Here is a 13,061-nt window from a genome sequence, read left to right as displayed (position 1 = left end):
CACGAGGTCTCTTCCAACTCTACGATTCTAGGATTTCTGCGTTCTTTAGCCTTTCCTGCGGTATAGCGCCCCAGTAATACCGCAACTCTCGGGTCTCCATGGGGTGCCGCAGCAGTTAAAAGTGGTATCAACCTGCATTCATTCTTCAGTGCAGACATCTTTTGGCCTTCTCAGGATTCCCTAGCCTTTAAGCCTTGCCCCAAAGCCTGAGCCGTCTTCCTCTGCACAGTCCAGGGAGGAAGAAGTAGAAGAGGAGGAGGAGGAGGCGCGTGCCTGGGGGAAGGAAGCCTTCTTCCCCTCCTCCTTCCTTTCTCCTTCCTCCTCTTCTTTCTTCCTGCAGCTGCTGCTGCCGCCGCCGCCGCCTCCCTCCCGCTGTTTTTGCCGCAGAAAGGAGGCGAGGAGGGCTGGCTGCAGAGGCGGCTCGGCGGAGGCTCTCTGGCAGGACCGGGGGCCACCGTTGGCCCTGCAATGGAGGCCTCTGCCAGCGAGCAGCAGCAGCAGCAGCGCTATGCCGAGCTCTTCTGCCTTTGCGGCGGAGGCGGCGGCAACGCAGCGGGGTCCGAGGCAGGCGCCTCCGGCAGCAAGGTGGCCGAGCTGTTCCGGGCGTCGCAGCTCCCTCCCGAGGCTCTCCTCCAGGTGAGGCAAGAGGGCTCCTGCCCATGTGCAGAGCGCCCCCTTCCCAGGAGCCCCCTTCCCAGGAGCCCCCCTCCCAGTGCAGCTACGCCAGGCATGGGCAAACTTGGGCCCTCCGGGTGTTTTGGACTTCAACTCCCACCATTCCTAACAGCCGGCAGGCTGTTAGGAATGGTGGGAGTTGAAGTCCAAAACACCCGGAGGGCCCAAGTTTGCCCATGCCTGATCTACACTGTGGAATGAACGCGATTTAGTACCTCTTTGACTGCTTTGACTCCTTGGAGTTCCCAAGAGTGATGGGTTTGTTTCCTCACTAAATTACAACTTCCAGGATTGGGTTGTTGTGAGTTTTCCCGGCTGCATGGCCATGCTCCAGAAGCATTCTCTCCTGACGTTTCGCCCACATCTATGGCAAGCATCCTCAGAGGTTGTGAGGTCTAGTAGAGTTTATATATCTGTGGAATGATGTCCAGGGTGGGGGAAAGAACTCTTGCCTGTTGGGGGCAAATGTGAATGCCAACAGACAAGAGCTGTTTCTCCCACCCTGGACCTTCCACAGATCTATAAACCTCCCTTGCCTAGTCTCCAACAGACCTCAACAACCTCTGAGGATACCTGCCATAGATGTGGACGAAACATCAGGAAAGAATGCTTCTGAAACATGGCCATACAGCCCAGAAAACTCACAGCAACCAAGTGATTCCGGCCATGAAAGCTTTTGACAACACTTCCAGGATTCCTATATCTTTGAGCCATAGCAGTGAAAGGAGTGTCAAACTGCATTTGTTCCATAGTGTGTAGAGATGCGCCCTCTAAATGGTGCCGTTTGGACAAAAAATGAGCTCCATGTGAGATTTGGCTGAACATAAATTAGCTGGACAGGTTTCTTCTATGTTTTAATAGCCTTTCCCTTACTTTTATTGTTTAATCTTCTTTTTATTTGGAAAGGGCATTCATTACATTTTAAACATTAATACAGGTAGAGTCTCCCTTCTCCAAAATGGTTTGGACCAGAACCGTCTTGGATGTTGGAATATATGTATTTAAGTTGTGTCTCCCTGCTCTGAAATGCTTGGAATCAGAAGTGTTTTGGATTTTTGAATATATACATCTACACAGGGTTGCTGTGAGTTTTCAGGGCTCTATGGCATTCTTTCCTGATGTTTCACCCACATCTATGGCAGGCATCCTCCAAGATTGTGAGGTCTGTTGGAAACTAGGCAAGGGGGCTTTATATATCTCTGGAATGTTTAGGGTGGGAGAAAGAACTCTTGTCTGTTGGAGGCAAGTGTGAATGTTGCAATTGGCCTCCTTGATTAGCATTGAATAGCCTTTCAGCTTCAAGGTCCAGCTGCTTACTGCCTGGAGGAATCCTTTGTTGGGAGGTGTTAACTGTCCCTGAGTGTTTCCTGTCTGGAATTCCCCTTTCTTCTGAGTGTTGTTCTTTATTATTTGTCCTGATTTTAGAGTTGTTTTTTTAAAAAAAATACTGGTATCCAGATTTTGTTCATTTTCATGGTTTCCTCCTTTCTGTTGAAATTGTCCACATGCTTGTGGATTTCAGTGGCTAGAAGTGTCTTGGGTTTCAGATTTCGGAATATATACATATACAGGTTAAATCTCCCTACTCTAAAGTGCTTAGGACCTGAAGTATTTTGATTTCAGGTTTTACTGGATTTTGGAATCTCTGTATTTGCATATATGCATATAATGAAATATCTAGGCAGTAGAAACCAAGTCTAAATACAGAATTAATTTATACTTCAAATATAGCTTATTATACATGTAGTCTGAAAGTAATTTTATGCAATACTTTAAATAATTTTGTGCATGAAATCAAGTTTGTATACATTGAGCCATCAGAACACAAAAGTGCCACAATCTCAGTGCCACTCATGTGCACAATTTTAGATTTTGGAGGACTTTGGATTTCAGAAATCTGGGTAAGGGATGCCCAACCTACAACACGAACATTTCTTACTGCAGTGGCAGCAAAGACAGGTGGTTGGGCTTTTATTCTGTTAGAAACTGTGCCTGCTCTTCTCTTGGTGCATCCATGGTTTAGGAAGTTTCATGCGTTCCACTTAATAATTATGGAGAATCCATAGACCCTTGTTTAAAACACTGATCCCTAAACACTTAGAAGTTAGAATCATATCTTTTTCAGTTATAGAAATAAGCTTTGGGGTTATAAATTTGCCAACCTATATGCTTTATCTTGGCTTTACATCTTGCCTGCTACTTGAACAAGAAACTCGGGTGAAGAAACAAAATCCTGATGTGAAAAATTAGTAGCTGGAAACAAATCTTTAAACCCCCAAATAATATGCAGCAACAATAAGAGCAGTGTGTTGTCAAAGGGTTTCATAGCTGGAATCACTGGGTTGCTGTGAGTTTTCGGAGCTATATGGCCATGTTCCAGAAGCATACTCTCTTGATGTTTCGTCCACATCTGTAGCAGGCATCCTAAGAGGCTGTGAGGTCTGTTGGAAACTAGGCAAGTGGGGTTTATATATCTGTGGAAGGTCCAGGGTGGGAGAAAGAACTCTTGTCTGTTGGAGGTGTGAATGTTGCAATCAGTCTCCTTGGTTTGCATTGAAAAGCCTGGCAGCTTCGATAAGAGGAATTTGTAAGAGCAACAGGACATATATGTATTTTAGATTGTGAACTGCAATGAGATTATTCCTCTTAAAAGTCCAAAACAAGAACCTAGATCTATATGATCATGGGCAAAGGAAAACAGAACGATTGATCGCTCAATCTATCTTTTCCTCCATCCATCTATACAGATATAAAACTTGGGACTTCTGGCTTCCTTTGCCCATGATCATATGGATCTCGGTTCTTGGTTTAATCTTTTACATGGAATAATTTCATTGCAATACACAGTACTGTGCAAATATAGCTCCCATTGCAATTTGGCCATCTCTTCCCTCCCAGTTTTTTAAAGAGTTGCCTATATGCACTTGATAGGTTTTTAATGGCTGAATGCTGTTTATCAGCTGTTTATTTCATTTATATGCCACTTTTCTCTAAAACCCAAGACAGCTGATAGGTAATGGGTTTGCTTGGTATGATAAACAACTCGTTTTTCTCTCCAGAACTGGTTTTGTAGATTTGTTCAGGAAGGCAGCTTTAGTTTTATGCTGTCTCATCGCCCCATTTCCTCTTTTTCTGCTGAAGTCCACAACAAGAGGCAAAAACAAATAAAAGCCATAGTAATGGCTGCAGCTGTGCATACACATGACAGTTTATTTTGGTTATCTGTATTACTCCTTTGTTCCCAGCTGCAGAAATGCTTTTGCTGTCTTTCTGTAATAGGCATTATTCCTTGATCTGCGAGTTCTGTTTTCTTTTTTTGGCCACCAGCCATATTGCCTCCCTCTCAAAATTTGACTCATGAGCCTAACAAGTCTACTTTACATGTTATTTTTTTTTTAAAAAAAGAATTAACAAAAAGCAAACCCTCCAGCTGTCCAGGCGAAGTTAATACTTTGCTTGCTTACTTTCTCAGCTGCTATTAAAAAGTCCTGGTTTTTCTCTCCGTCTTCCATTTTGCACCTTCGTCATTGGTATGCTTAACAGAAACTGAATTCAAAGTGCAGAAGTTGCTTTCGGTTCCTAACCTTTTTTTGACCAGGGACCACTTGACCAAGGACCACTCTCTAACAGTACCAATTAGTTTTTGGTCAACTTTAGATTCGATTTGGTTATTTGGGGTGCTGATTCAGAAAATTGCATTAGATAGACCACATCACCTCTAGTTTCTGATACAGAACATATGCCATCCAGTAGTTGCCATCTGCTCGCCCACAGAAAACCATATTTAATAATCTAGAGCTGATGTAGTCTATCCAATGCAATTTTCTGAATCAGCACTCCAAATAACCCCAGGAACAGGACTAAAAACGAAGACACTAAGAATTTTTTTTTGGCTGGGATGTATTATTATCCATAGATTTGGTTAATGCTCATGTAAAAAAGAGAAGGGGAGAGGGCTGAGGTTAAAAAAAATACAAAAAGCAGAGCACAAAACCCAACGGTTTCTCTTGCCTCCTCGCCACAGGCGCATGGCCATGAGGAAGGGGGAGTGGTCAGTGGAGCATGGCAGTGGTGTAGTAACAGTGAGGCCGCAGACCATAATTTAGTTCTTGCAGTCCATTGGTAGTCCACGGACCACAGGTTGGGAACCACTGAGTCCTAGATGGAGAGAGAAGGGAGGATGGAGTCCTACCCTTCCCAGTAGACCAATTTGATTTTTAAAAGGCTTTCCTAAACATTCCTAAACATTCCAGTAATTTTCTACTTAAAATAGTAATTGATTGTGTTCTTCCCCATTAAAACACTTTTGTCCTCTTGATGCTTGGCCTCATCCTTTTGACCACACTCTGATGTTGCTCAGCTGCACAGGTTTGAGATTTCATCTGTGAAATGTTGGACGGTATCAAACGTTTCATTCACTTCAGAGGATTTAACTTTTCGTGAGATGTGGCAGATTGACAATGAAGTATCGTCATGGCATCTTTGAGTATTGTCTTGGAATGAGTTGAAGACAGACTGTCTGAGAGTATAAATGGAAAGTTATCTATTCATACCATTCTGGTTACAAAATACAGCCACGTGCGTTTTTGACTTTTGTGGGTTTGAATATTCATGGATTTGTTTAAAATGTTACTCTAAGAATCTCTAGTTTCTTTAGTGGTCAACTTCCTCCTATTATTTATTTATTTAAAACATTTATATTCTGCCCTTTTCACCCCGAAGGGGATTCATTATACTGGAGGACTTAGAGGTTTATAGAAACAACACATTGCTAGGAATCTTTAGGTTCTCCAGTGCGATTCTATGGTTAGCTTCCAGCAAAGGTCCACCAAAGGTCATTTTGAAAAAATGTAGAAATTTCTAAAGAGGTGGATTTTCACCTTAATGGGAAATCTGTGCCCCTAATCCCAGCAAATGTAGAGGGCTGACTGTAGATCTTAATTTTGCATTTGTTTTGTGGGTTAGTGTATTTTACCTTGATTGAGGGAAGTTTGAACATAGTGGAGAAACTGCACACACCTAGGACCCTTTCACACTTTACAGTGATAGCACTGTTATTCTACTCTAAATGCCATGGCAAATACTCTGAAATCCTGGATTTTTCGTTATAGAGAGGTGTGCTTAAGAATTCTCACCCAGGGAGATCTCTGAGTGCCATCAAACTATAAGTCCTGGGATTATACAGGATGTTTTCATAACAGTTAAAGTGGAATTATAATACTGTATTTGTGTAGAGTGAATGGTTAAACCTCCTAGCTTCAAAATAACTACAGCTGTCAAAGAAGTAAAGAACTGTGACAAGGCAATAAATAGTTCATTCTTCTACTTGCATTTTCCCCTATTCTACAGGATGTATGAATGAGGAAAATGGAAAAGAATAGGTGTTCTTTTGGTGTCAGCCACTGATAGGCAACTTCTATTGATTTCAGTTGGATGTATGCATCATCAGATCAGTCCAGGATTTCTGCCAGGGAGCATGGTGTACCTCAAAGGCCAGTTAATGGTCCTGGGAGTTCTTGCTCCCTGGCTCCAGCACATGCTTCTGCTTTTGAACAGTGAGGATACAGACATGATCACATCTCCTCTCCCATCATTTTGGGCTGTGGATAAAGGCCAACAGTTTTTGGCAGATGGTAACAGCTGGTATAGACCCAGACTTACAAAGGGAGTTGTGAAATCAATTTCACCTAGTGTTCGCCTTTCTTGTAGATGCAGCTGTTTTGGAAATCTGATAGCATGTCAGAAACTAAGGTTTTTAAAAAGCATGCTTTCATTTTCCCACCTCTGCATAAATGAAGATATTAGTTGCATGGTTCATTCTTAAAAACAACATTTAAATGCCCTTGAAAACACTTGTTGCACAGCAGAGAGAACTATTTTGAAATATAAATTGAAAAACGAATGCGACTAGCCAATGCTAGCTAGTTAGATACTAATTATTTTATCCTGTTTCCCTAGTAACTGACTGATGTCAATTGCTTGCTACTGTATCAAGGAGAGCACTTACTGCTCTCCTGAGTAGCTTTGATCTGATGTTTTTGAACTTCCATATACAGTATGTGGAATAAATAGCAGTGGGTCTCGTAGCACCTATCTTTGACCTATTCCACCAAGCAGCAGATATTACTGTATGTACAGGAGAGTATTAAACAGTGGACTTTATCTCATGACTAGAAGGACTCTGTGTGTGTGTGTGTGTGTGTGTGTGTGTGTATACACCCCCCCCTCAAAATGTCATTCTAGCTCAATTATGTAAACAAAGGCTTATCTCTGAACATGTCAATAGTATAATGGTCAGGTACTATCTATACAGAATTATTCGTTTCCAAACTTACAGCACATAATTTTGTTTTTGTTACATTTTCATAAATATTCATCTTATTTTGTGACAGTGTGTAAAACAAATATAGGTTGTCCTAACTTGTGCAAAAGTCTTTATTTTTAAATAGGAAATGGTATGTGGCAGGCTGAAGAGCCAGCATTGCTATTGGTTTGAATGTTGGGTTATGACTCTGGATACCAGGGTTTGAATTCCTGCTCAGTCATGAAAACCCACTGAATGACTCTCCTCTCAACCTGAGAAAACTCTGTGATATGTTTGCCATAAGTCAGAAGTGACTTGAAGGAATGCAACAACAACAAATGTGGCAAGCTGACTATGCATTAGAGGGAAAATATCTACCCCATCAATTTTAAACTATGAATTTACATTCATAAATGTACATTCTATTAGTACTGTATTTTAATATATGTATGCTATGGTAGAGGGTTTTAATATATGTATTTAAGGCATGTATCTTATGGTAATGTGTTTTGACCGCCTTGAGGAGACACGGCTGACAAATAAAATTAATGATGATCATCAGCCTCTGCTTGCATGCCAACTACCTCAAATAGCAACCTCTTTGTTATTTGGGAATTCAGACATAACTAGGAATAAAGACCACAAGTGTCAGATAAGCACTGATGCACTTTAGATAGGCAGAGCATCAAAATATTGAAATTGTTGGGAACTTCAGTGGAACTGAACTGAAAAAAATAATTGCACAGCTCAACAAAAACAACAAAATCTTGGTGTCTTGGTTTTTAGGCCTGTTCCTGGGGTTATTTGGGGATACTGAATCAGAAAACTGCATTGGATAGACCACATCAACTTTAATTTCTTAGAGATGGTTATCACAATTTTCTATCAGTGAGCAGATGAAGACTGGTATATGGCATATGTTCTGTATTTCAAAAACTAGAGCTGATGAGGAAAGCTGGTACCATTTTTAGAATCAGAAGGTCAGATATACCCAGAAACAGCTCTAACATTTGAGGCACCAAAATGTGCATTGGCCAGTGTTATAGAATCACAGTGCTGGAAAGGGCCTCGTGAGTCATTGAGTCTAGTCATCTGTTCAGTGCAGGATCTCCAGCTAAGGCATTCCCAGAAGATGACTGCTTAGTGCCTAGCCTATTTGTTAATATGTCCACAGAGTAGGGCCACCGCCTCTCTAAGCTTTCAAGAATGTCCTTCATATTGGCTTTTTCAGATGTTTCCCATTTTTCTTCCATGGGGTGTTTGTGATTGTGCTTTTTGCTACTCCTTCTTCAAGAATTCCCACCCTTCTAGATGTGATTTTTGTTTTAACATCTCTGGCCATGGGATTCCAGCTAATAGTTTTCCAAACTTGTTAAAATCAGTTTTCTTGAAATCCAAAGTCCATGTTTTATACTTTTCTTTGCTTTTTCCTGTGAATTCTAGCATTACCAGATCACTCCCTTTGTTCCTTCCTCTGCCTTTTCAAATAGGAAATTATCTGCAAGGTACATCAGGTTCATACTGGCTAAATGTTTTTGAAGATTGTGTGTTAATTTACAACTGATCAAAGCATAGAATAATACCATTTTAGGATTCCTCAGCAATAGATTAGGGTTTTGATATTTCTTAAAATATACTAATTAAAGTTTCCAGAGTAAAACTATTTCCTCATTAGCCATGATGGAAGTGGTGTGTTAGTGTCCTCTCCCCCTTTGAAATGTCTCATTAGCATAGTATCTGTATCAGATTTTGGGTTTCTAAAATTGTCATGTTTGTTATAAATGTCTTCATTCTGGGGTATAAGTCATCTTTGGGAAATTAGAACATGGCTTATCTCCATCAACAAGCTATAATACTCTTAAGATGTGTGGTTTTATGCTGGTGGTGCCATACAGTATGGTTGGGAAGGCGTAACTCTTGACGTCCTTCTCCCTGCCATGTGCTTTACCATTCCATCTCTGATTCCCAGTAAAACTGATTAGGTGAGGAAAAAAATTCCCAGTCTTATGGATGTCTAGTCTTCTTCTCTTATTAACCAGAGCTTTACTGTGCATGCATGAAAAAAAGTTGTCAGCAAATTTGGTATGGCTTTCTCCCCTCATCTTGTCACTTTCACTTGAAGCTAGACATGGAGAGCATGTATATATATGAAGGAAGTGCTTTGGTTCTGCATTTGCTAGTGATGTACAAAAAGAGACATTTTTTCCCTGAAGGGAAACTTTGAAAAAAGCTGTTCTTAAATGTCTATGGAAAAAAACCCCCAGTGAGTTGCAGGAAAATGTCCTTAATATGGAATCCATATGTTCATCAGTGACACAGTTCACAAAGGGTGAAACATTACTATATGCACGTCTTCATATAAAGTTTCAGTATCCCGCAACTAGTTCAGAAAGTCCTCAGTTTTACTATAACTCAAAATTCAGAATATGGGTTGAGTGTCCCTTACCAGGAATTCCAAAATCTAAAATACTCCAAAATGTGCAGTCATCTGCACAGATTGCTGAAATAGTGATGACTTTGCTTTCTGATGGTTCAGTTTACACAAACTTTGTTTCATGCACAAAATGATTAAAATAATGTATATAAAATTACTTTTAGGCTCCATGTATAAGGTGTATGTGAAACATAAACAAATGCTGTGTTTAGTCTTGGCCCCATCTCCAAGGTATTTCATTATGTATGTGTATACAAGAAAATATTCTAAAATCTGAAACATCTGCATTTCTTATTCTAAGCAGTTTGGATACAGGATGCCTAACTTGTATGGCAGTCAGTCTAAAACATAATAGAAGCACATTTAAATCTGCATTTCTGTCTTTGATACAGTCCCAATTTGGGCCTAATTCTGGCTTGGGCAGAGATGTGGCTTTTTAGCCAATGTGAATTGCCACACACCTTCCCAGTCTTCCACCCACAGTCTTTGCCCCATCACTCAATTCTGTGCTATTTTCTTCAGAGTCACAGCTGTTTTTTCTGTGGGAAGTTGGCAATGGAAGGAGACCAGCTTGGTGATAGGAGATCTGACGCAGGTGTAGATAAAGGACTGTGGGCAGAGAGGGTACCACATGGTTCATAAACACTCTTCCTCCTGATCCCCACTCTTTCCATCACAAGGTTTTTTGCATGAGTCAGGAGTCAGAAATCACTATACTAGTTTCTTTGGAAGGAAAGAATATAAGGGAGTAAAGTAATGCTGTCACAACATCTTGCCCCTGCACCCCCATGTTCTAAGTTACACTTGGGTGGGAACTCTTGGGGAGAGACTAGAAATGGCTTCAAAGAACACTGAGAAATTGTTCTTAGGATGAAGACTGCTCTGGAGGATCACTTAACCCAAAACAATGTGGAAGAAGAAGCAATGCCTCACAACCTCTGAGGATGCCTGCCACAGATGTAGGCAAAACGTCAGGAGAGAATGCTTCTGGAACATGGCCATACAGCCCAAAAAACTCACCGCAACCCAGTGTTTCCGGCCATGAAAGCTTTCAACAGTACAGAAGAAGCAATATCTGTCAAATTGCCATAACCTTTATGTGTGCACTACATTTACAACTTTAGAACTTGATTAATTTCACTCTACGGTTAATTAATGTCTTATAAATGTAATTGGAAATGACTTATTAGTCTAGAGCATTTTCAGCTATAAAAAATCAGGGCAAAAGCAAGCTATTAATCCATCTGTATTATAGTGCTATCACCTTCAGGAAGACCCTATTTTATTATCTGTTTCTATCTGTTTCTGAGAATTGTACCTGAATTGTTTACATTGATAGAAGGTAAGGTCTTATTTTAGACCAGTTGTTGGCTTGATTAGATTTGATGTTGAACCTCTATAGGAAATCTGAACTGTGAAGTTCATAAAGCTGTGGAACAGGTCTATTACCTGTGTCAACATGATACTACTGGGCTTATGTTCATTCTAGCTTACTGAAATGCTAACACCAAATATATTAATTGCTGCTCAACAGGTGGCCACTATGGCTGTTGTAGCAAGGTTGTGGGTTTTTTTTAATGCTGGCCAGTCATGTACGACATGACTTTAAAGAGATGGCAAGCAGTCAGTGCGCCTGCTGTTATCATATTGTGATCCTGAGTACAAACAGAGTTCTTGCCAAAGGGTATTATACTTACAAAGTGTTCTGAAGCATCTGCTTGATCTATTCTGGTAACGATGGATGTTTTTTAAATTAATAAAACAGCTAAAATAAATGCTGATGTAAAAGAGAATGAAAAGTGGAAATTATCTCTGTAATTCAAACATCCTGGATGCTACTAGATTTTAAAAATAATTGATGTAGTGAGATATTTATTGGTTACTAGTGTTTACCTTATTACATGTTGTGAACAATGATGTTAATGAAAAATGATCCTGGACTATTACTATTACTTCTACTACTGCAGTGATATAGCATGTAACTAGGTGGACCCATCCTATTTGATCCATCCAATCACTTTATTTATATCCTTCTTTTTTTCCCAGACTTGCATTCATGACAGCTGAAAAAAATCAGAAAGTAACAGCAGAAACACACATAGTTAGAAACATTGGTTGTTTATTCATTCAGTCGCTTCTGACTCTTTGTGACCTCATGGACCAGCTCACACCAGAACTCCCTGTTGGCCACGGCCACCCTATATCCTTCAAGTTCAAGCCAGTCACTTCAAGGATACCATCCATCCATCTTGCCCTTAATCAGCCCCTCTTCCTTTTTCTTTCCATTTCCCCCATCATCAGTATCTTCTCCAAGCTTTCCTATCTTCTCATTATGTGGTTGAAGTATTTCATCTTTGCCTCTAATATCCTTCCCTCTAGTGAGCTGTCAGGCATTATTTCCTGGAGTAGTTGTACTGGTCAATTTAGTCTTCATGGCAAGAATATTGGGGTGGGTTACCATTACCTTCCCCAGGGATCGTATTTAGTCTGACCTTTCTGCCATGACCTTCCCGTCTTGGGTGTCCCTTCAAGGCATCACTGAGTTGCTCAGGCTCCAGCACCGTGACAAGGTAATGATCCTTTGCAGGAGAATTAGAAACATACAAGTATAGATATTAAACTGGATTAAAGTAATAACAAGATTAAAACCATTTAAGGTTAAAACCGGCATAATACCATAAAAACCCTTTCTCTTGTTAATGATCAGTTCCCAAAGGCTTGTGGAATAGAAAGATCTTTCTCTGCTACTAAAAGGAAAATCACCAAATAAGGATCCTCCTTAACCTCCATTGGAAAGGAGTTCCAAAACTTTGAGAGCAGCTAATTTTCCTGTGAAAGTAGTGGCCACCTGCAGATTTTAGAGCTTAAGCATTCTTCAAATGACCTGGACTTGATCTCTCTTCAAACACTTGCATGAAGAGTCCTCAAATAGTTGGCCCTACACGTGGATTCCATATCCACAAATTCAACTAAAATCCACAAAGCATACCTTGACTTTGCCATTTTATATATTAGGCTTTGGTATCCACAGACATTTCTGGAACCCAGCAGATACCAAGGATCCATTAAACTGTGCAGCTATATTTCAGTTAACAAGGTACTGCATATTTTCATGTATAAGTTGACCTTGTGTATAAATTGAGGACAGGTTTTGTGGCTAAAATCATGACTTTGATATGACCCATAGATAGGTTGAAGGTCATTCCACGGAGAGGGGAAAAGACCCATACCAATGGCTCTTGGCTTCCACTGTCATGTCCCCATCTCAGCGACCAAAACAGGCAGAAATGGCATCATGGTTTAGAGAGTAGAGGATCTCTGTTCTTATGTTAGGTACTCCTGGGATGGACAAAACTCTTGCTCTTTCTCCACTCTACTCAGAGATGGTTCCATTTTTTTTTAGAGTTAAGATACAGTACTAATATTGATCCATAGATAACTTGATTTCTGTGTTGATTTTTTGACTAATATTTCTATACATATACATGAGTATATAAGGTATAAATGACTTCTTTAACAGAAACTTTGGTATCAGAGGCAGAAATAAGCATAGATTTCTGAACCACAAAAGAAAGAGCAGTCCAACCTGTTTCAGCAAACATTTTATTCAAAACTAACAATGTGTGTGTATGAATTGAAACAACAGAT

The 13,061-nt window shown here is 40.4% G+C and overlaps 1 protein-coding gene across 5 annotated transcripts in view; it reads left to right on the top strand.

Annotated features, from left to right (window-relative positions):
• The first annotated feature begins 217 nt into the window (after nt 1–217).
• Nucleotides 218–13,061, top strand: part of reps2 (RALBP1 associated Eps domain containing 2) — a 97,277-nt gene continuing 84,433 nt past the window's right edge. Inside the window, exon 1 of one of the 5 annotated variants that reach the window (XM_008107266.3) lies at nt 218–636. In XM_008107266.3, the coding sequence (XP_008105473.2) occupies nt 469–636 (168 nt within the window). In that variant the 5' untranslated portion in view covers nt 218–468. The remainder of the gene's footprint in view (nt 637–13,061) is intronic. The other 4 variants (XR_010004277.1, XM_008107268.3, XM_062975232.1 and 1 more) reach the window with 4 other exon arrangements.

This window comes from Anolis carolinensis, chromosome 3 (genome assembly GCF_035594765.1).
Source record: "Anolis carolinensis isolate JA03-04 chromosome 3, rAnoCar3.1.pri, whole genome shotgun sequence".
Lineage (NCBI taxonomy): Eukaryota > Metazoa > Chordata > Lepidosauria > Squamata > Dactyloidae > Anolis > Anolis carolinensis.
This window is presented reverse-complemented; position numbering and strand designations above follow the sequence as displayed.